This window comes from Cololabis saira, chromosome 22 (genome assembly GCF_033807715.1).
Source record: "Cololabis saira isolate AMF1-May2022 chromosome 22, fColSai1.1, whole genome shotgun sequence".
Classification (NCBI taxonomy): domain Eukaryota; kingdom Metazoa; phylum Chordata; class Actinopteri; order Beloniformes; family Belonidae; genus Cololabis; species Cololabis saira.
Window position 1 is genome coordinate 6,970,322 of NC_084608.1, and position 24,823 is coordinate 6,995,144.

Consider the following 24,823-nt stretch of genomic DNA (forward strand, 5'->3'; position numbering starts at 1 on the left):
AGAGTTCATGTTCAACTTTGATAAACAGAAGAGTTCATGTTCAACTTTGATAAACAGAAGAGTTCATGTTCAACTTTGATAAACAGAAGAGTTCATGTTCAACTTTGATGAACAGAAGAGTTCATGTTCAACTACAGTGACTTCCAGGTACCCAGGTTCAATGGTGCAAAGCGAGCCCGAACGACCAGCCCTCCTCCACCGTCCCTGGCTGCTGGCATGAGGTGTTTGTCCTGGAATGCTGTTTTTATCAGAGCCAAGCATCTCTAGTTTTGGTCTCCTCCGTCTAAAGAACATTGTTTCAGAAATCCTGTGTTTACTCAAATACAACTTTGCAAAAGACATGCATTGGTGGGGAGGGTCTTGAGAGTAGAAAAAAAACTTTTGAATGCAAGATGGTTAGATTATAAACTTGTAGATAGATAGAGATTAGTAATATGATATATAACCGAATCATGGTTATGTGATTGATGTATTTTTGTGTTACCACAGGAGAGCTACAGGGCTGCCATTCACACTGGAGGACTGATCAAGGATTTGGTCAAAAACCTCAGCAGTAACAACAATGAGTTGCAGATGCATTGTGCCAGTGCAATCTTCAAGGTACCTCTCCTCCCCTTGTTTCTTCATTGGCTCTGTGTACAGAGCATATTTCTGTGAACAAAGGACGACCACGAATTTATAAAAACTAGACTTGGACCAAAATACTCCTCTTAGACCGCACCTCTCTGGCTTTGGCTTCAACCCATGGCTAAATTAACATATATCTCTCTTCCCTTTAATTTGCTTTACAGTGTGCGGACGAGAAAGAAACCCGTGACCTGGTGCGCATGTACAAAGGCCTGCAGCCACTGGTTTCCCTGCTCGCTAAAGTGGACAACAAGCAGCTTCTGGCCGCTGCCACCGGGGCCATTTGGAAATGTTCACTCAGCCCGGAGAACGTGGCTATGTACGCACACACACCTGCACTCATATAGGGGGGGATTAAAGAATACCATGTGTGCAGAGGTGTCAAAAGTATTCACATTCATTACTCAGGTAGAAGTATAGATACTAGAGTTTAAAAATACTCCTGTAGAAGTTGAAGTATCAACTCAAGTTTTTTACTCAAGTAAAAGTATAAAAGTACTGGTTTCAAAACTACTTAAAGTATAAAGGTAAAAGTAATGTAAGGGGGAAAAAAGCCATTAAGGACAAAAGCCATTGAAAATGAATGCATCTTAGTATAATGCAAATATATTAAAGAACCATATATGTGCACTATTGAGCATTAACATGTGTTTCAGAGAGCAGGAGATATGATGACTAGTTGCCTATAAGTATTGTAATGGTGCAAAAAGTCAAACTTCAGAGGCATGTTATCATTTATCCTAACCTTTATTGGAATGTACATCCAAGTTTAGTTGCAGGAATCTGAGGGAACGGATGTAAGAACAAAACTGGACAAGAACATCTGAAACAACCACAACCAAATTCACTCTATCCGGATGGAGCAATTTAACTGGATAGTTTTTATTTAAAGGCCGAAATGAAATAGAGTAACGAGTCTGTTTTTAAAATGTAAGGAGTAAAAAGTACAGATAATTGCGTGAAAATGTAAGGAGTAAAAGTAAAAAGTCGTCTGAAAAATAATTACTCCAGTGAAGTATAGATAACCAAAATTTCTACTTAAGTAAGGTAACAAAGTATTTGTACTTCGTTACTTGACACCTCTGCATGTGTGAGATACATTACCCTCCTCTCAACCCATGACGGTATCTTTTTAAATTTGTGATAACAGATTACATATAGATTATATACAGCTTTGACAAATCACTCACTATACATAGGAAACAGCATTCTAACAAGTCTCCGTGTAAAATGGGGTTTAATGGGAGTTGGACATTTTATCCACATGTGCCTATAACTTTTTGAACATGTGCTGGCTAAGCTAATGTGCTTTACAGCGGTCTTGCAGTATGTAAAAAAATTAATAGCAACAATGGCGACAGAACACAAAGGGTTCAGCCAACTCGCCTGCGTTACCATGGTCATGCTATTATCACATATGTTCGTTTTATACGTGGCTCTCACTCAGTCATGACTAGTTATGTCACTCTTTCCACTTTCCACCATTGTTATATCTTCACTTTCTTTGCTATTGTGTCCGCTTGAAGTGGTTATTTGTGTAAAATGTCAAGTTTTTATACAGATTGTATCCGCTCTGATCTTTTATGCGAGTGTTTGCCTTTGGATTTCATACTTTTCCACTGCTAACATAGGGTCAAGTAAATGTGCAGACTTTATGGGCCTTGCTAATACAGTATGTCTTAAGGCACTTTAGCACTGTACCAGTTGTGGACACGCTGGAAGAATCTGCCTTGGGATTCTGATTTTTGACTGAGAGAGAGAAAGAAAGCGAGTGACAGGGTCTTTAATCATTTGTCATGTAAGCCAGGCACTTATTTTTAAGTGTCATTAGGCCTTTTTTGTCAGAAGTGACACTTCTGGAAGGGTTTCTGACTCTACTTCAGTGTCAGATGGTTTTTAATTCAGTAATTTTCCTCCTTAAATAAATAATGCCCAGAAACCCTGCCATGGCAGCCCCAGCACATTTCCACGAGAGTGCCCTTGAAAGCTTTATTTATTTAGCTTTATTTATTTTTTCTTGTTCAGTGAGAGGCTGGAAATTAAATATATATCCATTTGCAATTATATAATACACTAATAACACATTAATTAATTCAAATCTTAGTCTATTATTTGTGGCCTAGAAATTGATAAGTCGTAGTCTTAACGTAAGTAAGAATGTGAAACCTTTTTGCTGAGGTGAGATGATGCGACAAGGCTTCATGTCCACTTGAAATCGCAGTGGAACCCTAGAAATTATCCGCAGCTCTCATGATGATTCCTTCCTCACTTTGTATCTGATAGAATGAAACTGGAAGTTTCCTCCCACATTGACTTAAGTGAGGATTCCTTCACATAAGCAGAGGGATGACTTTTAAGATGGCTCGATCAGCATTTCTTTAAAAGAGACGTTGTAAAAGATGGGATTGTTGTACAATTTTAGTCATTTGACCACTTGTGGAGACGGTACAAGTTCAAACTTTTAAACTATAATTTATTTATATTCATTTAAATTAAATTGAAAACAATTAATAGAACAAAATTGTAGCAGGCCTAGGAAATCCTCTACGGAAGAGTATTAGGGCCATGTAGGAGAAAAAATATTTGAGAGGGGAAGATTTTTTTTTATTGTGCACTTCTAAACTAAAGTTGAAATGTCGAGAATAAAGTTGAAATACAATTTGGTGAATAAAGTGGAAATGTCTCCTCTGGCTGATCAAATCCAGTTAGAGCGACTGACAGCTCTGCAGCAGCAGCCGTAACTAACTAACTAACTTACATCCTTGGAGTGGAACGTTAAGGCTACGTTTCTGAAGTTATGCAACTACATATGTGTGATATGTGTTAATTTTGATTTTTTTCTCAACATTTCAACTTTTTTCTTGAAATTGTACTTCAACATTATTCTCAACATTTCTACTTTTTTCTCGACATTTCTACTATTTTCTCAACATTTCTACTTTTTTCTTGACATTTCGACTTTTTTCTCAAAGTGCATAATGAAAAAAAAATCTTCCTCCTCTAAAATATTATATATTTTTCTCCTGCCTGGACCTAATACTCTTCCTTAGGCCTCTGACTCTAGGCGTGGTGATAAAACATCCCAAGTGCAGTGGCCAGTAAAATGACAGCATTACACACATGCTGCCAGCGCAGGCTCGCTGCCATACTTAATAACTTGTCACACTGTTGCTATGTAAAATAGTGAAGCTACTGCTAACAATAACATTAATATAAAGCTTAATAATGATGCCATTAATCACAGATAAGTCACATTTAGAGACACCTCATTTAGAAACACACTAAAAGAAAAACATTTCAGTTGCCTTCACTCCAAACATGTCACCAGGCAGGGAAGGTTTGCTCAGACCACAACCTGAAGTGTTCTCATCTTGTTTTTAATTCCTGCACTTTAAACCTAGTTTTCTGGGTGATATACAATGCTCGGTGTGAATGACTGTAAAATTGGCTTCCTCTTCAGGAGGAAACCAGCGTGATGCACTGCAAATGTTTTTAGTGCCCTTTCAAATGTGTAAGCGGATCTGTTTTTAATGCGCTCTCGCCGGCTTCTTTAAATCCTTAAAGTGAAGAGATGCAACGATTTCGAACAAAAATAAAAGCCTGCTAAAGCTAACAGGGTTTTAGAGACACACGCTCTTTCAGAGCCAGTCGTTGGCAGAGCGGTGCAGTAAAGTGAAAATCATTTTGGCATATATTTTTTTTCTTGGGTAAACATTGGATGCAGCGTTGAATGTTTTTTCTAATTTTTTTCATTAATTTCATCGTCAAATAAAATAGTTCTTGCGGCCTATCACAAACGTCAGGTTTTTCTTCTGATTTATGTAGCTAATGATTTGTGTGGTCTGGACAGTAGACAGGTCGGGAGGACCTCCACTCGAGACAAGTAGCAGCACATGTTAGCCATTTTCCTGATTAATGACGCATCCAAATGGGGTTTGATCGATACCCTGAAACATAATTACGTTCTTAACATAAGTGTGCATGTCTAATGATCCCATTGTCATAGGCTTATGTTTTTCACTGCAGCCCCACGATACTGCGGCCAAAGTTATATCTACTGTATGAGGAAAAGCCTGAGTAGAAAGCCTTCTCAGAAACAGTAAAACATTATTTGAGGCAGATTTATGGATGCATCCATGCGGCCCCTCGAGTCTGTGTACTGAGGTGTTATTGACACACAAAAATGCTGTAAAAAAAACTTTAACAACAGACTGAGGGGAATAAATCTGCAACGGAAAGTCCTAACTGCCAAGCCTTGAACTGCGTTTGCCAGGGCAGTAGTTCTTGGGGTCAAGATTGTGGGCTTTGAATCCAAACACTGGATCCCCCTCCATCTTACCTCTGTTCCAGCTCTGTGATGAGCAGACCATAATTACCCCTCCAAATTACACTTTTCACTTCACAGTTGTTCCTTTTTCATCCCTCTGGTGTTCCTTTTCAGATAAAATGGATCAATCTGTTTAACTTCAAGACATAATGATAATGATCTGTTTTCTCGCCGTTGCAACGTATTGCACCATAGTACAGTGTTTTTAATTTTCTACACTTGTTCAAATGCGCGATGACAGCAGGATGAATGAGTAACGAAAAAGCATCCATCATAAAAATGTGCCACACAGAAGCTCCACTGTGGTTCACGTGTTTTCATGCTTTAATGAGTGCTCAGTTATGTACAGTCCAGCGTTTGCAGAGGAAGCTGCTTCAGGCAGCTTTGTGTAATGTTACTCTTTCACTTAATTACCTCAGTTGGGCTCGCGTAACAAAAATAGACATGACACACTGCTCATTTATCCAAAGTTATGTCTGTGATTACAAGATAATTCTACTGCAGTAAAGTGCAGATGACACTTCAGTGAAGACATAGGAAAACCATTGTTTTTCGTTATGCTAAATTTCACTGAAGTTAACTTTGGCAGCTCCTCTGTTCATTAGCAGTGTTTTCACTTGCAAGAATAGGCTGTCTGTCGGTGGACCTTGACCAAATCCAAATGACCTTGGCCATCTACAATAGCTTACGGGCCGTAATGCCAGCAACCGTAACTGTGAATAAAAACAGCCGTAGAACTTAACTGTACATCAGAGGTTTGTTGAGGTTTTTGGAAACCACATTATATCCCTTTTGAATGTTTACTATAGTTTACCACTCTATAGTATAGGCAAACAAGGCAAAATCACAGCTAAAGAGGGAGGAAAAGCTTCCAAGCCGCAGCAAAGCTTTGGTTATGCAAAGCAAACGTGAGGGACAACTGTGAGGAGCCGTGGGAAAAGTGCCTGCTCTGCTATTGCAGCACCGTGCCTACAGTCATGTGAGAAAGAAAGTGCACCCTTGTTCAGCTCCAAGGTTTTGCGTATCAGGAGTTTAAAACATTGGGCAAATTCAGCCTCAAATAAACAATACATGACATGCTAGATCCAGAAAACGGTATGTGAAAACATGAATACCTCCTGCGGTGCAGTAACGTGTACAACCACCTTTAGTTAGAATAACTTAAAGTAATTGTTTCCTGTATAATCTTATCAGTTTCTCACATCATTGTGGAGGAATTTCGGCCCAGTCTTGTGTACAGCTTTGCTTCAGTTCACTGAGCTATGCACAATTATTTTAAGGTCCCGTAGCTTGAGATCTGAACTTTGGAGCACTGCAACATCTTAAATGTTCTATTTCAGCTTTGTTGGTGTTCTGGGGGTCATTGTTCTGCTGCATGACCTCATTTCAGTCAAGCGTTATCTGTCGGTGAGATGGCCTTACATTTGACTCAAAAGAGTTCATGGTCAACTTAATAACTGCAAGGTGCCCGGGTGAATGCATAAACAAGCACAACCATCAGCCCTCACCCTTAACAGTTAGGATGAGTTGTTTGTGCTGATCCTCTGTGATCTGTCCATTCAGTCACATCCTTATCTGTCCAAAACACATTGTTCCACAAGTCATTACAGATGCAACTTTGCAACCCCTAGCAGTGCTGCCATGAGCTGCTCAGAAAAGAACAGGCTTTCTCCTGGCAGCTTAACACACTATACTGACGCTGGCTATTTCTAATAGGAACATGAATGTCTTCATCATTTAACGTGCTAACTGAGAGTCTGCCGTGTAGGTGTTGGGGGTTTTCTGAGCATGATCTGACCTGGAGGTGAAGCTGCTGCAACATCCACTCCTGGGAAGACAACTGTCAACTGTCTCGAGGATTTCTTGTATGAATAATCTTTCTCACTGAAGAAGGATCAACTCTTGATGGCTTGCAAAAGATCTGGGGCCGGATTCACAAAACATTCTTAAGAAAAACAATCTTCTTAAGTGTAATTCTTTTCTTAAGTTCAGTCTTAAGAAGAAAAAAGAGAAGAAGTCATATTCTCCAAAAAAGTATTTTCTCAACTTTCTTCTTAAGTTTCCTCTTAAGAAAAAACTTAAGAATAAATGGTATTCTTGAAATAAAAGTTCTCAAATTTGTTCTTGACTTTTTTCTTAACTTTAAGACAACTTTGACCTGTCTTAAAATGTCTTCTGTGAAAAGGTAAGACTCTAATATCACCTTTTTCAACACATTTTAGACAAGTTTAGACTAGTAGGTCATAGTTCGAGGATATACTTTGTAATTAATTACACAAAGAGCCTGTTAACTGTTTGTTAGCATGTTAGTTAGCGTGTTAGTTAATTATTATTAATTTTCCCCAATAGTATTTTTTTTCGCACATTAATCTCATCCACCATAACCTTGGTTATGCATCTCTTTTTCTCCTTCTCCATGTTTAGTGAGTGACTGACGGTTAAGACCTAAGGAATTGCACTTAAGAACTTTCTTATGAACTTCTTAATTTTAGATCTTAAGACATTTCTTAAGATCGTTCTTAAGAACATATTGGTGAATCCGGCCCCTGGTCTCCAGCTTAATGTGCAGCAGTGACTGATCATTGATGAAGTCTTGTCTCTAATGTTGAAAGACACTTGAATGCAGCAGTACAGCTGTTGCTTTCTTCTGCTGATTGGTTTTGGTACATTGCAACGAACGACTGATCTCAATGCTTGCATATTTTAAGAAGATCAAAACTTTAATGTAAACATCACATATTCTTTCTTTCCATTTGCCCGTTCTATCTGGGACTTGATATGTGATTGCAGAATGAGGATTCATCTCACCCCACAGACAGCAGGACACAGAGACCGTTAACACCAGCCCAAACCAGCTCGAGTAAAGCCAGCCAGCTTGGCCTACATACTTTTTTTTTTAACTCGTCCTGGAACATTACATCATTGCTTATGTTGGCATTTAACTCAAAGCGCTAAGTAATCATAACAGAATCAGTAGCATGTACAGTATGTTGACTGTTGTCGGCTATTTTCTTTCTGGTTTCATTTTCATCACTAAGTTTCGATGACGACTAAAACTATACATTTGGAATTCATTAGCCTCGTTTCCACCTCTTCACCCAAAGTTTTCAGGAGCACGAAGCCCTGGAGTCCCTTGTGGGTCTGCTGACTGATCAGCCTGAAGAAGTGCTGGTAAATGTTGCCGGAGCCCTGGCAGAATTTGCTCAGATCCCTGCTAACAAGGTCACCATCCAGAAGTGTGGAGGCATCAAGCTGGTTAACCTGCTCACTGGAACAAACCAGGTATGTACAGTTTTACACTAACACTGTTTAAAAGTTACGACGAGTATTAGGGCCAAACTAAGACAAAAAAAAAATTGGAAATTACGAGAATAAAGTCATAATATAATGAGAATAAAGTCGTAAAATTACAAGAATAGTCATAATGTTGCGAGAATAAAGTTGTAATAGAATAAAGTCGTAATATTATGAGAATAAAGTCGTAATATTATGAAATTAAGGTCGCAACATTACGAGAATAAAGTCGTAATGTTACGAGAATAAAGTTGTAATATTACGAGAATAAAGTCGTAATGTTACGAGAATAAAGTTGTAATATTACGAGAATAAAGTCGTAATTTATGAGAATAAAGTCGTAACATTACGAGAATAAAGTCGTAACATTACGAGAATAAAGTTGTAATTTATGAGAATAAAGTCGTAATATTAGAAGAATAAAGTGTTAATTTATGAGAACTCTAACAGGAAGAGCAGTATTCTCCCTGTGTTAAAATGTTAAATATTGAGCATCTTGTGAAGTTATATTTATATATTTATTATATATTTAATATTACAACTTTATTCTCAAAATATCACGACTTTATTCTCGTAATATTACGACTTTATTCTCGCAACATTATGACTTTATTCTCGTAATTTTATGACTTTATTCTCATATTATTATGACTTTATTTTCGTAATTTACATTTTTTTTTCTTAGTTTGGCCCTAATACTCCGTCGTAAAAAGTTGCTTTGAAACATAATCCTATATTTAGTCCTGTGTGTGCACTCGTTTGACCAGGCACTGCTGGTGAACGTAACCAAGGCTGTAGGTGCATGTGCCACAGACAAGAATAACAATAGCGTAAGTTTCTGTTTCTTCATATTCAAGGTAACATGGATTTTAATATTTACATTAGTTTACAGAAGGCCGACAGCTTTATGGGAGGTGCTGCTTTAAGTGTTATTAAAGTGCCTCATTTGTTATCATTTGTCATCACCGAATTACCTGCAAACGCACATTATTGGTCGTTTATTGATGTCACGTGTTTTTACAGAGAAATAACACTAATTCTAAGTGCTGGCTGCAGTATAATTAGGCTGTCATGAGCTGATACGAAAAGAAATTCATGTTCCTTTAATTTGTAATTATGCAGGTAGGTTAGGCTTTCATCCCCTAGCTTAATGACAGATTTTAAAAGCTTTGTTTATTGTACCTGCTGTGTTAAATATAGTTGTGGTTTAATTCCTAGTGTTTAACTGTAGCCTTGCGGTCACTGAGCTGGTCAGACTAACATACCTAAAGTCCTGCCCTGTCCAAGACTACATGGCCAGGAAAACTCTCCCGAGAAGTCTTTTTTTTTTCTGTTCATTTAACCTCAGTCTCTCTGCTGCACAACATTATGGCGCGTCCATCTGTGCCCCATTGCTTTTACAAGGCTTTTACTGACTACGAGACCCTTTTTAATTAGCACTGGACAGAAATATATAACTAAACGTCTGAGTTTGCGCTGTTCGTTAGCCGCTAATGCCCTCGTACGAGCCTGCTACATTTGTTTGGAGGGAAAGCCAAGGACCTCAATAAAAAATGAAGCATGTCAAAACAAACCCAGCAACTGTGGTAAACTTCACACATAATAGAGAAATCTATTACATCAGTTCACCGTGTACTTTGTTTTCTCATGGTGTGCATATTTAGGCCACGCCATGTAATCTTTCAGCCTTCACGCATTGATGTAAACAGACCTCTTACTTCAACAGCTGCTCTTTGTATTTCTTGTGGCCATGGCTTATTTTGAGACGTGTATGTGTACAGGAGTTTTCTGAGTATTTAACATAACTCACACTTGATTGCTTCATGCTCCGACCCAAAGCTGCAAGAAGTGCTTTCCAGAATTTCAGATAGATGACGTACAGATAACTTACACATTATATACAGTCGCTTAAAAGGAGAAACTCCAAAGCTTTTCATATAATGAGACATATAATGACATAATGAGAAATCATTTAGTTCTTACCAGGTCTCAAAATGAAATAAATGCATCTTCAAATGAAAAACATGGTTATTATTGATTGAACGTAAACAAAGTTAAAATGCAGAAACACAATGTAACAAAATCAAAACAAAACAAATGCTCCCGTGATTCAATACCTAAAGCCAATGTGGCTGAAATAACTTGAAGTTCTCAAAATTCGTATGATTATTCGTTATTAAGTCTCACATCACAAAGCTGGCTTTCATGTATTTATTTCTACTCCTGGTTTCAGCCTGACTTGTTGGGTTAAAGTCTGGACTTTGTCTGGTTCATTGCAACGGCTTGATTCTTTTCATTTTTAGCTATTTTACTTTTTCTAGTGTGTTTGAGATCATTGTCCTTGTTTATGACCCAGTTTTGGCCAAGCTTAAAGGAGCATGAGGCAGGATTGAGGCAGGATTTATGAAAAAAATCTGTATACGTTTTAAGTTTTCTAGTAATAATGTCAGATGAAGCGTTCCAAACCAAAAAGAATGAGCCCTCTAGTGTATCTCTCCGTTGCCTTGAACAGGCTGTGTGCTGCAAAATGCGCTGCAATTGTGACCGGAATTTCCCGCGCTGTCCTGCGGATGTGACGTCAAATGATGCTGCAAGCGTGTTCTCCCCGTTCTCCCGTGCCGGCTTCACTGTTGGCTGCAGTACCCCCGATGGCCATCGTGGCGAAGGGTGGCGCTAGAGAGTCTCATTTCTTAAAAGGAGCCTCATGCTCCTTTAAGTTGTAGGACTGATGTCTTCACATTTCAGTGCGTGGTCAACCCTGTCAATGCAAAGTGCCCAGTTCCTGTGGCTGCAACGTAAGCCCAAATCATCATCGCCCCACCTCCGTGTTTGAGAGCTGGCCTCAGGTGTTTCTGGTGATACTTCTTCTGCTGATTTCACTGGATGTGACACTATAACACTTATGACCAAGTAGCTCCACTTTGGTTTTGTCTGTCAAAAAGAGGATTTTTCCAGAGGTCTTGTGTTTCATTCAGATCCAGCTTTGCAAACCTAAGCGGTACTGTCAAGAGCAATAAATGAGACATAAAATTCCCTTTTTTAACAGTTTTAACACCATTTCCTGAGGTGTTAACGGGATGTCTGTGCTGTGCTTCCTTCAGAATATCACAGAGACACGACTGTACAACAGCTCCCTTTGATTGATTGATTTATTCGTCCCGCAGTCACATCTTCACAGTTCTGTTCATAGTAGCTGGATTTAGGATTTGTAGTCAGCCACTCGACCTTGGTCGACCTTCCTCTTCCAGAGACTCCTACTTTAAGTTCTTTCACACAGCTTGTAAATAATCTTTCTCATGGTGGAATGACAGATTGATGGGCAGCAGCAGTTGTCTCTCTTAAGATCATTGCTGATATCCTTTTTATCCGTGGTATTACATCAACTAACAACTGAAAGTCCCAGAACAATGAAACTGCCAAAACATATGTTTTTATAACCTGCCGATGATCACTTTATCAAGTCTATTTGATTGGCAGCATCTGGCTGCAACTTATCCTCCCCATTGCCAAGGAAGCAGTAAGGAATTACTTAGCTATTTGCAGTAGGTACTCTGCATTTTTTTCTTTTTTAAAGAAATATACAGCAAAAAAGGTTACTAAGATGATTGATTATTGATTTTAGGACCTGGTGACGATCAGATGGCTGTTTATTACGTCCTTAGAACTGAAAAAGAGGGCTTTGTCTTTGTTAGGCGACTGTTTGTGTGATACTACACAAATAACATCAACATTCTCTCGGTTAACGTGATTTGATTTCAGCTGAAGACATTGTTTGTCTCAAAAAGCACCTTTTACTCATCAGTATACTCACTCTTTCATCATCATTCAGATTCAAGTCATCCACAACTACTGAGAGCCTAAAACTAACTTTGATCACTTTCAAGTTTTTCCATGAAATGCTTGTTTTCCTTCTCGAACCGGTAGGCAGCGTGCGGTTAATGACGTAACACTTCCTCCAATGAATCTTGTGTAGCTACAAGAGTGAGCACACGTTGTTTAATGCCTCCAAGGTTTGCGGTCTTCTCCTCTAATCCATCACTGTCAACTACATTTTCATTGCTAATCTGTTTCATACCTGCTTCATGGGAAGAAGGAGCTCTTTTGGCGAATGATATGATGCTTCACTTTTGTTTTTGGTCCAGATTTAAGAGACCTTGCAGACTGGAGTCTGATGTTTTGATCCCTCTAGACTGATTTATGTGCAAACGGAAGACAGATGGCGCAAGGGACGGCCCTGATGAGTGTTTGTTCGTTGCCAGTCACGGAGATACTGTGATTAGGGAGTGTTTAAGTAATTATGACAGCATTCAATGTCGGCCTTGTTGGTGGAAGCACACATGGGGAACACGTTACATGTTATTTATACCAGACAACGGGTGTACTGTGGCGTAATTCTTTGACTTCTTGGAGCTTGACTGCAGTTTTGAAAATAGTCATGTATCTGACATGAAATAAAGCTCATGCTTAAGTAAACTTCACTCAGACTTTATGAAATATAGAGTGACCTGTCTCTGGCTCTGTTTGATTTGGAAAGGAGTCGTCTTTTTGGCTTCACTTTAAAAACAAGGCACCAACACGCAGTAGAAGTTTGTCTCAGTGTCTATTTATAAATTCATGTATGTGGCATTATATATGAAGTATGTGAGTTAACCCTTGTGCTGGAGCGTCGCTGAGCTTCTGCTGCAGTGATTTTAGCGTGCAGACACTGGGCTGGTTTCAGAGCTGGGAAAAGAAGCTGAGCGCGTGTATGCAGGCGAGTCGTAATAAAAAGCCAGCGCTGAAACTGATTGATGCTTTGATCCTGTTTGGCGGTGCAGCATTTGTGTTGAGCCGGCTGCTCGTGGGTATCTGAAAAACAAACTGGTTAGGAAAAAAAAATAGCTCTTATGTCATTCATGCTTGAAATTCTGCTCTCTTCTTCTCAGGAAACCTTTCAGCTTGTGTCTCTCTCATTCTCTCTCCCTTCAGAGTCATCGACCAGCTTGATGGAGTCCGTCTGGTGTGGTCATTGTTAAAAAACCGCAGCGCAGATGTTCAGTCCAGTGCTGCATGGGCCCTTTGTCCGTGTATCGAAAATGCAAAGGTACGGCAAAGTGCGTGAATGTTTTGCTTTTAGTTTGTTAGTCCTTGTGCATCATTATCAGGGAGCTGTGCAGAGTTCATGTCATTTCAGAATGAGAAGCTTATCAAACTCTCAAGTCAAAATCCTGCTTATATCAGCGTGCTTGTCTCCAGAGCTGCTCCCTGCAGCCGGCTGCTGCACGGAGGTTAGCAGGGGCAGAGCAGTGTCAGTGGAGGCTTACATGAACCTTTGGCTAATATGAAGCAGAGAAGCCTCCTTGGCACACTGGGATTGGTGCAGTGGGGGAGTAGGCAGGGAGAAAGACTGAATAATATCCTGTGGCATGGCGTCGGATTTCCTCGCTGAAAATCCTCCCTCAACATGCTACTTGTTACAGAGGCACACAATCTACGCATAAAGCACAAAGGACCAGACAGCTTCTGTGAGCTCACTTTTCTAATAAACGCACCGCTCATATGGAGCCACTATACAGCCATACGTGTTGCCTGCACAATTCTGGATAGAAGCGTTTATAGTCAAAAATTTAGGGACATTATTTTCACAGAAAACTTTGGCCCTGATATGAAACATCTAAACAAAGATAATCATTGATGCCGCTTGACTCTTTAGTGGTGGGATTTGAAAACCACAAGTTTAGAAAGAGCTTTTGTTTCAGAATATTAGCCTTAAAGGGGACCTATTATGGCATCTAATACCTATTTTAAACAGGCCTTGAATGTCTTAAAAACAAGCTTTTGATTGTTTTTGCTAAATATATGAGAAATTCAGCCTCTGAGCCATGTCTTTATCTTCCCAGTCTCTAACCTCATTATCTATGCAGGATTCTGAGTGGACGGGGCTATGATAATGAGGCTCTGTGCTGATTGGCTGCCTGAATGACGCGATACACCGCTACGGAAAAATGGCGGAAGCTCCGGCCGGCGGAGTTAGTTGTGGGCGTGGTTTCACGCATCGGAGACCAACCGATGTAAATCGCATTTTGGTTACGTAACGACGGGAGCAGAATCTTATTGGCTCGTAGATCCACATCACACTGGACGGCTCATCCGGGCGGCTGTACAGACACTGCAGAATTTGGTTGCTTTCCTCCTTCTCTGAGGGGGAGACCACTTTATATATGTTAAAGCAAGAGAAAACATGTTTTTCATAATAGGTCCCCTTTAAATCACAGCGTAACATTAGTTTTTTGGTCACTTGGATCGTTTCTAGGGACAAATGTCTTGTGTGTATGTAAGGTTGTTACTTTCATTTTGGTTAAACAGCTTGTCATCGGAGCAATCACATGAACTTAAACAGATATATCGGGTCCAAAACAGGTGTCTCGGGGGTGTATTTCTTTGTTCCCAAAGCAAAGTAGCGTTAGTGTGTGGCCACCATATGGTGGGAGGAGAAATGCAGATCGACCAGTGAGCGCTAACAAAGTTTGACATTGTTTGTCTAGATGTCAGCGTGCCAATTTTGAGGGAAATTCACGAACATGCTTTCTGGTAATTCTTTCTGGGACCGGGGCAATGACAAGAGCTAAATATTGCTTTTTGCCCCTCGAGTTGAGGAACCTGATACAGCTGCTGCAGTTGTTATTTAGATAAAAACCCCATGTGGTTTGAGTTAGCGGTTCCATAGTGGATTTATGAAAGAGCTGTGGTGTAAATGCATCTGCTGCATATGCCGTACGGGTACTGCTGCTTGCTCCTCCAGAGACACATGCTGAACCTGAACCCCAATGTCTACAGACTCAGTACCTTAAAGATTTAGCATCATTCCTTTATCTTTGTTCTCCAATCGCATGGCCTGAGCCCTCCCACTTACATGTAATGGGGTGTGTAATTAATTTGCATGGATGCAGATGAACTTTCGATGTTTAAAGAAGGGGGCCAGCGTCTGCTACTGGCTTTCTCTTCTCATATTGATATCATGCATAGCCAATAATGTGTTTTCTATTTGATTTTTATCCTGGGTAAAAGGAGGAGCGAGAGAGAGGCTAGCGAGGAAGGTCTTTTCGTGTGCAGCCTCATAATGCTGAGGTTTTCAGAGCTCGGGGCCCGTCCAGGCCATGAAAGAAATTCTGGTTAGTCTGTCGCAGCTGGTGGCTTGAGAGAGCTTCCTCTGTCGCAGGGACTCCCAGCCAGCCTTCATCAGTATTCATGAGGAAGAGCTTCCTGTGTATCGGGGGGTCCGTTTTTTGGCTCTGGCAGCCGCCTCATTGGCCCGCACTGTGCGCATGGCTTGTCCTCTGGCACATCTTCACAGGGCCCGCGCACCGCGCCATGGCCTGATCTCAGCTCTGAGCTCTCGGCTGGAGTGGAGAATGCAACAGTACGTCCAGCTCTCCCACAGTAGCGGCGCACTGGGACTCTGCAGCAGCTCCCGCTTCTTAGCCGTGAATCAGATCAAACTCATTTGAAAATACACGCCAGGAACACAATGGGTTTGGTGATTTCTGTGATCTACAGCAGTGGTTCCCAACCTTTTTTCCTTGGAGCCCCCCCTACTTGTGTCTAAGACCAGCCGGGCCACCCGACCCGTGCCATCTAGCACCAAAATAGTCTGAATTTGAAAAAATTAACATTACCGTATTTTCTGGACTATAAGCCGCTACTTTTTTCATAGGTTTTGAACCATGCAGCTTATACAAAGGTGCGGCTATTCTGTGGATTTTTCCTCCACCGCTCGGGGCGCTCTAACCAGAATTAGAATCAAAACTAAGACAAAATAAATGCAAAGAAGAATATGCTACTTCTTCTTCAGCAGATAGAAGTAGAAGCAGATTTCAAACAGATAAATAGATAAATAAATACCGGTTATTTTCTCTTGGTTCTGTCCCGTTTTACAGTTCAAAATCATTCTTTACATGTAGTAAATATCTAATCTAACAACATAAATATTTGCGGCTTGTATATCTTTTTTTAATTATTTATTAAAAAATAGAGCGGATGCTGCTTATATGCAGGTGCGGCTTATAGTCCAGAAAATACTGTAATTAAAAAATAGGTTTTTTTGATACATTTCTCTTTGGTTTACTCTGTATAAATATGACTTTGTTTTTCTCCAATGTCACCTATGTATAAAATTCGCACAAAAGGACATAAAAGGACATAAAAATATTTCTGAAAAATGTCTCTTAATATGAGACCAACATTTTTTTACATTTTTCCTTTAACAACCTGTCGGAGTAGATTAAATGTTGAGTAATGATATAATAATAAGGAATGAAATAATTTCCTGTGTTTGTCACCAGTGTATAAAAAACACAAAAGATATTCAAGACATTCATAAATTATTTCTAACAATGTCTTATGAATGACTCATTTGCAAATATAATTTGTACAACTGCATATCCTCAAAGCAGACAAAGTTTCGCGCCCCCCCCCAGAGATCTCTGGCGCCCCACCAGGCCCAGGGGGGGCCCGGACCCCAGGTTGGGAGACACTGCTCTACAGTACAGTACTATGCCATACGTCAGCTCATGTAGATTGATGTTGAAGTGTGCTTAAATGAAGCATACTTTGTGATTTTCATCCAGTGATCCATACACTTGGGCCTTTTGGGAAACGTCAGCTCTATTTTCAAAGCACTGATCATTACAGACCCGGCCACCTTGATGTATTCTTCCATGGCTGTGGCGATATGGTGAGTTGTGATTTTAAACAGCGGCCTTGATGTGCCAAACCACGCTGAAGCCGGTGTCTCTGCCAGCTCTTGAGCAGCGGTTTGCTCAGTTTGGTAGGCATCGCCCCACAAGTGGCTCAGAGTCCTGCGGTCCTGAGTTGTGCCATGAACTCCAAGCATGGATCCATGAGCGTACAATGTGAGGAAATGGTTTCACTCTAAATTCTATGTTTCATTTTCAGGGCAAGAGTAGGAGAGGCTGACGAAGATGTCAAACTGCTCACTTGCTGTCTACTCTTTATGAATATGTTTTGCTTCATCTGATTTTCTCTGTTCCTGATTATCATCCCCTCTTCTTCGCCATCCTCCTGTATTCTTTCTTGGACAAGCAGCAGCTAATAACGGGCTCTCTGACTACAGGATGCAGGAGAACTGGTGCGTTCCCTCGTCGGTGGATTGGAACTGATTGTTAAATTACTGAAGTCAACAAACAAGGAGGTGCTGGCGAGTGTTTGTGCTGCCGTTGCCAAAATAGCCAAAGACAAGGAGAACCTGGCAGTCCTCACGGATTACGGGGTTGTCCCGCTGCTGGCAAAGTTAACCAACACAGTAAGAAAACCCTCGCTGCAGGAGAACAAACAAGCTTTTACTGTTCACCAACACCACAATTATCATCAGTATCAAATACCGTCTTTATTGGGACCTTAAGTTGGTCTTTTCCTTCTCATTTCTGCATAAATCCTCCTAATGGCAATGCCATTGAAAGATACTACCAACAGCTTCTAGCAAAGTTTGTTGCTTTTACATCATAAAGAGAGTTATTTGAGACCCATTAACCTACTTTCCTTCCTGCAGACTGATGACAGACTGCGTCACTATGTGACTGAGGCCGTCAGCCGCTGCTGCACGTGGGGCAGCAACAGTGTGACCTTTGGGGAGGCCGGAGCCGTGGCACAACTGGTAACCTACCTCCGGTTATGGCTGTTCGATTAATCGATTTTAAATCGTAATCGCGATTATGTAATTAGAACGATGTTAAAACGTGAAAATCGTAAAATCGATTTTTCACTTTTTTTTTTATTTTTTTTTATTTTTTTTACCTTGTCTGCACACACATTAATGATTGATACCATATTAATGATTGATGGAAATACCTCTCAATACCTGCGACAAGTGCCCCATCGGAGAGGCTCTTTAGTGTAGGAGGGGGCGTTGTAACATGCCACCGGGCATCCCTCAAGCCAGATGCGGTAGACCGGCTCATGTTCCTTGCAAAAAACTTGCAAATGTGAATAGCAAATGTAATGACTGACATTACACACCTCTACCTCCTTCATGGGTTGCATTGTTTTTTAGCATGCAAAGACCCAGTTTAGTTTAATTAGAAAATGTCTTGTTTTATTTAATTGGAAATATAACTTACTGTATGTTTGCAAGTGCTGATTTGCTGATTTTTTTTTTTTCAGAGATAAAACTTTATATTTTATTATATTTTTTAAAACTTTTTTTCAACTTATTTTACAGAGTTTTGCACTTTATTCATTCATTTTTGGTTTAATAAGGGCAAAGTTTGCACTTAAAGCCCAATGGGGCAAATGTTCAATAAAAAAACAGCATATTTGAAATCATTTTTTTGCCTTTTGTCAATTCACAAAATAATCGTAATCGAAAATCGGATTTTGAGAGAAAAAAATCGAGATTTTATTTTTGGGCAAAATTGAACAGCCCTACCTCCGGTCAGGCAAAAGCATCCATGAGAACGCGGCCGTCGCCCTGCACGAGATGTCCAAAAACCCCAGCAACTGTATCATCATGTACGAGGCAGGAGTAGTTGAGGTTTGTTGCACATTATATATAATAAGAGCATGTCTGAGTCTGTTTATTTGCTGGTAATTCACAATATACTTGGTGCTTTTAAAAGAAAATGTAACATAATTGCAGTGCTGAATATGTACTCCGGTCCCCCAGCACTCTTGTTCTAGTGATGTGTGAAAACACTGAGTAATAAACTTTTGAAAAGCTGTGACTATTTTCAGAGCCTTTGACCGAAGGAGCAGAAACAAAGTAGGTTTTATTCCGTGGCGGAAACATGACTCCGCTTTCTAGCCGTCATGGGAATTCAGAAAAGCAAACAGCTCAGTGTGTGTGTGAAGTGCCATTTCTACGGTAGACCCTAGATGCCATTGCAGCCCAAGTCAAAGGGCTGTAGCCGGGGGTAACTGTTGCTAAGAGCTATTCCTGGACGCCAGGGTAGCATGCAGCAGCAATACGCTTCTGGCCAAGCAGCGGGGTTAAAACTGCTAGAGGCTTAAACAATTTTTGTTTATGATTTATTTATTCTTTTCTCTCTCAGCTGGACTTCATCCGCCAGCTTTCTTTCACCATGGCTGCTCTCTTCCAGAAAGGAACTAGCATTGTTTTGCAAAACATTTGAGCCTGTCAGACTGCGTCTAAGCTCAGCCACACAGACCGTTTATGTTTGCCTCTGACAGTGATTTACAGACTTCATGTTGAAATGATGCAGTAACCCTTGTCTTGTTTCAGACGACCGTGTCCCCATACTGGAGAATTTTGGGAAAACACTGCTTTGTTATTCTCTAATTGAATCATGTTTTGGAGAGACTTTCACATGAGGAATCTATTTGTGGCCGTGAGTGTGTTAAACTGCCCCTCCAAAGAACAACTGTGATATAAATTATAAGTTGGTTATGCCATTGCAGCCAGATATTTTTTTTCCCATGTTCATTAAATGGTGCACTTTAGCTCGATCTGCTGTTAGAGTGAATGCGGTTCAGCGTTCGCCATAATTGGTTAGCTGGACTGAACATAGGGTGTTCTGAAAGAGTTATGTCCAATTTGCAAACGTCGTTAAGTCGAATGCTTTTTGTAGTTTGAGCCATGACAAAAACTGGGCAAACCCTTCTTTTTTTTTTTGCTCTCAGTTTTGGTGTCTATATTTGACACTCTATTGTGCATGTGCAAACTCATACCACCCTGTTTAATCTGTCTCCGTGTTTGCCCTTATTAATGTACCAGTAAAGAATTGCAACACTACTCCATAATGTATTTTTGGACTTTTAAAGAGCTTAATTAGCGAGGGCCATGTTACTGCAGCAGCACTGCATTTGTTCTTAATCTCAGTGGTGGAAACAGCACAGGCACTCTCATTGTTCAGTCTGGCCCCGGACTCAGCCAGTCTGGACGCGGGATGCTGATACTTACTCGCCTGACCCCAGAGGAAACATTACCGTGTGGAAGCTTGTCCATCTCCTCCACCGACTGTGCCCTTTAATGCCGTGGGTTCAAGATACACAGGCATTACACAGGATGTTTCAGAGCAATATCTGCAGCAGCTCTGAATGCATCGGAGAGGGTTCATCGAGGGCCGGAGCGGGGCCCGTGTCTGATTTACGGCTTAGCGTAAAATTCTGGACTGGCTCTTGTATTATTGCAACTGTATTTCAAAGAGTTTTTTTTGTGCCTCTGACAATCTCTCAAAGCATGTTCACCCACGTGTAGTATACGATTTCAAAAGAGGGAAGGCTTTTTCACAAACTCCAAGGCTGCTTTTGAAAGTAATTGTCCTCCCCAGCACAGTGGATGGTGAACGGCCCGGTTCTTTAAGATTCATCAGGGAAATTAAACATTGAACGTTATGTATTTTTTTACTGCAGAAAAACATTCTGAATGCATGTCCAGATGTTGTAATTCTGGTTTTAAACTAAACTTTTTTTTTAAATGCAGTACTTTGAGTTTTAAACATGTCAAATGAATCAGTTTTAATTTCATGTAATGGACGAAATTTGTAATTTGATCTTATCGGTTAACTTTGCTGCTCAATCACATGGTTCCTTATTCAGGTAAAAAAAGAGAAAGGAATGGGGGTGGTATTTAGCTGGGAATGCATACCAAGAAAAGGAGTTTTAGCCTTCGAGATAAATTACTCCCATGGTTTGAATTGACGTCCACTCTCAGTATCTCACACTTTTATATGGATGTGCTTTGTTTTTTGTCATGCATTAAATCAACATGCCTTTCTTTTGCGCTTTACATGCCGTCCAAAATACTGGGGATTGTTTGCTGAAGCCATAAATCTGTGCAGACAGCTTCAGTCCGCTGTTTGCGTTAAAGAGCCCCTTTCAGAAGAAAGGCTTTGTGAACTAAATTGATGAAAATTACAAAATGCGGATGGTAATTATTGGCAATTTTCAACTGAAGGTATTCCAGAACTTGGCTTTTGCCAGGTCCTGATGTGTATTTTAAGCTTTTTTACTAATCTAAATGAAAAAAAAAAACAAAAACATTTGCACTTTTGTTGCTATGAGTACATTTGAGCACTGGCACTGTGAGTATTTGTCTTAATTTGTTTCTGCTCCGACATACTCAGGAGTACAAGTGTGCAGTGAAGCTGTGGAGGGGGCAAAAAAATGACACGAATGTGGAGACAGCAATATTTATATGCGCAGCACCGCAGGTTTACTTCCACAGTTTCCTATTTGGTTTGTATGAAACATGACTTGGGGTTGTGGGTGTGGTGAGAAGATGATACAGGAGCTGTGTTCTGCATGCTCTGTTATGACTACCATGTTTTTGACACCCGTGGAGTGTGATGCTTTGGAGTCTCTGACTTAAGCGTCTGTCCTCTGCACCGTCGCGTTCTTCGCCTCACACTTCGGCATGAATCTTTCCTCTAACAGTGGCTGATCTGAAAAACTCCCTCCTTTTCCTCTTCCTCTTTGGAGACCCAGAAAAAGCAGCAGCAACAGTCTCTGGCTCAGTGGAGGCTGCAGGGAATGTTGTTTACCTTGACTTCCCTCACTAACTTCCCCTCAACCTAGCTAAACACTGCTGTCTGTTTGTATGATTTGCCTCCACAGTTGAGTCTAAAACATGGGAATGCTGGGATGGGGTGGTGTGGGTCGGATGGAGCAGGAGAGAGACTTTCAGCCCGAGCTCCTGCAGACAGTTACAGTCCAGCAGAGCACACTTAACACCGCGTCACCTCCATGGGTGACAGAATAAATGTGCAGGCCTCCCAGCCCTGCGCGCCTGAGCCAGACCGGGAAAAGGGGAGCGCGCTCCTTAGATCCTGTCTCGTCTCGGAGGACAGGACTCACCGGAGCTCTCCGGAGTGCAGACGCTCTTGATTCAGTTTTCAAACGTTGACTAAGTGTTCATGTTCAGTGGGGGAATATCTAACAAGTGGTGTATTATATTCCTGGAGATCCCAGCTGGGAGGGAAAGAGTGAGCTAGAAAAAAAAAAAAAAAAAACGTCTGCAAAGAGAGACGCACTTATCTTAGCCTAGCTTTGCGCTTCGAGACACCTTATTTGGCGACGTTTGAATAACACACTATGAGGTTGGCAAAAAAAAAAAAAAAAAATCCGCCTCTGGCACTTCTCAGGCATCCTCTCTTTTTCACAAAACAGACTTGTGTAGAGAGCTGTATGTTTTCGGGAGCCTTTTAATCTACATTTGCTCTCAGAGATGTTATGAATACTATTTTTAAAAATCATATGTGTCACATAAACTCCTTGACTCTGGCTTATTAAGAGGAGCTGACATCTTGGCCTGCTGCATGCGTGTTTCCGCAAGTTGATGCGATTATAATCAAGAGGAAGAGGGGCTACATTCTCAGTTTTTGAACTGGACTCGTGTTTTAGTTTCACAGCCCTTTTGTGCTCGCACACTCTCGGGCTGGTTCACCTCATTTTTCATCTGTTTTCCTTTCACTGTTTATCTTAGCTCTGAAAATCCTGGGAATGTCTTCTCCCTGCCTCTCGGGCTGTTTGCTAACCACACAAATCTGTAGAGTGGTGTCTTAAGTATTTCATGTAACATGAAGAGAGGTCGGGATCAGCCTAAGCTCTGCTTTGACATACATCACGAACACAACAGTATCCTAGGAGGAGGAGGCGGAGGAGTGGGGGGGAGAAAAGCAGCCGCAGCACTGAAGTGATCAGAATCCGTGCGCAAAACATCACTTCAATTCAATTTACAAGTTTAAATTCAGTTTGTGTTTCAAAGATAAAAGAATTCTGTCTGTACTTGTGTTCGAACAAGGAAGAGACGGCATTAAACAAACTCTAAATCAGTGAGTAAATGTAAACATCATTAAGGCTGGTCTCTTGCAGCGACAGCTGTGATGGGCTGAGGCATAGCTGCCCTGAAACCCGGGGAACTGTCCAGACGGGGCTCAAACACCACTAGTGAGCCTCAGAGGTGTCAAGTAACCAAGTACAAATACTTCGTTACCTTACTTAAGTAGAAATTTTGGTTATCTATACTTCACTGGAGTCATTATTTTTCAGACGACTTTTTACTTTTACTCCTTACATTTTCACGCAATTATCTGTACTTTTTACTCCTTACATTTTAAAAACAGCCTCGTTACTCTATTTCATTTCGGCCTTTAAAAAAAAACTATCCAGTTAAATTGCTCCATCCGGATAGATTGAATTTGGTTGTGGTTGTTTCAGATGTTCTTGTCCAGTTTTGTTCTTACATCCGTTCCCTCAGATTCCTGCAACTAAACTTGGATGTACATTCCAATAAAGGTTAGGATAAATGATAACATGCCTCTGAAGTTTGACTTTTTGCACCATTACAATACTTATAGGCAACTAGTCATCATATCTCCTGCTCTCTGAAACACATGTTAATGCTCAATAGTACACATATATGGTTCTTTAATATATTTGCATTATACAAAGATACATTCATTTTCAATGGCTTTTGTCCTTAATGGCTTTTTTCTCCCTTACATTACTTTTACTTTTATACTTTAAGTAGTTTTGAAACCAGTACTTTTATACTTTTACTTGAGTAAAAAACTTGAGTTGATACTTCAACTTCTACAGGAGTATTTTTAAACTCTAGTATCTATACTTCTACCTGAGTAATGAATGTGAATACTTTTGACATCTCTGGTGAGCCTGCAACAACATGCTGTTTGTTATAAAGATCGCAATAAAAATAAAAGATAAAAGATCCATTTTGATTTTCTGAACAACAACAAGGTTTTAATAAACGCAGCTAAAAAGAGCCTCAGTCATCTTAACGGTGGATTTATCAAAGCTTCATTATTTTTAGGAGCAGGAGGCTTCAAGTGCTTGGTTGAGGGATGTAATGTTGCCGTTGCTTCATTATGGATATAAACAAAACTATCCAAAATAATTGCAAGTGTGGCTTTGGAAACCTCTGTGGCACACCATTGTGATTTCACCACAGCACACATTGAACAAATTTAGAATCATCAATTGCCCCCGAGTATTTATGCTTACATTTACTTTTATTTTGATCTCTCCTCGCAGCCGCCCACAAACATAATGCAGTAATTTTGCTGGAGATTAAAAAAAAAAGAAGTTGAGCCCAGAACCATATGCCACTCAGCGGTATCCATACATACATCCAGGCTGAGCCTCTCCGCTCGGCTCCATGTCATGTCCAACTCTTTGAAAACAGGAACGACTTTTTTGCATTTTACACAACCAGAAAATAAACTTACAAAGCTGCAGATCTCTGAAAAGCTCCGAACTTATGTTCTTGCAATACGATCTAACGAGATCCATTACACAAGCCACTAATAGTCGGATACAATCTGACCTTTGGAGCGGCGGAAAAGCTGTGGAGTGGTGTGGTTCATGCTCAGGTTTTTAATGCCGAGCCTGCCCACTGCACCACTTTCATCTGAGCAAACTTACAGGCGCACGAGCATGCAGCTGTAACCCCTTTGCAGAGGGATGGTTTGGAAATGACACACACACACACACACACACACACACACTGAATACCAGAGCTGGGTAGAGTAGCCAAAAATTGTACTCAAGTAAAAGTACTGTTACTTGAGAATAATATGACTCAAGTAGAAGTAAAAAGTAGTC

The 24,823-nt window shown here is 40.5% G+C and overlaps 1 protein-coding gene across 1 annotated transcript in view; it reads left to right on the forward strand.

Moving 5' to 3' along the window:
• odad2 (outer dynein arm docking complex subunit 2) overlaps positions 1-24,823 on the forward strand; it is a 43,362-nt gene that overhangs the window by 17,489 nt on the left and 1,050 nt on the right. Inside the window, exons 5-12 of the mRNA XM_061714053.1 lie at positions 490-600; positions 792-946; positions 8,059-8,236; positions 9,016-9,082; positions 13,219-13,331; positions 17,361-17,549; positions 17,796-17,914; positions 18,689-18,776. Of these exons, the coding sequence (XP_061570037.1) occupies positions 490-600; positions 792-946; positions 8,059-8,236; positions 9,016-9,082; positions 13,219-13,331; positions 17,361-17,549; positions 17,796-17,914; positions 18,689-18,776 (1,020 nt within the window). The remainder of the gene's footprint in view (positions 1-489; positions 601-791; positions 947-8,058; positions 8,237-9,015; positions 9,083-13,218; positions 13,332-17,360; positions 17,550-17,795; positions 17,915-18,688; positions 18,777-24,823) is intronic.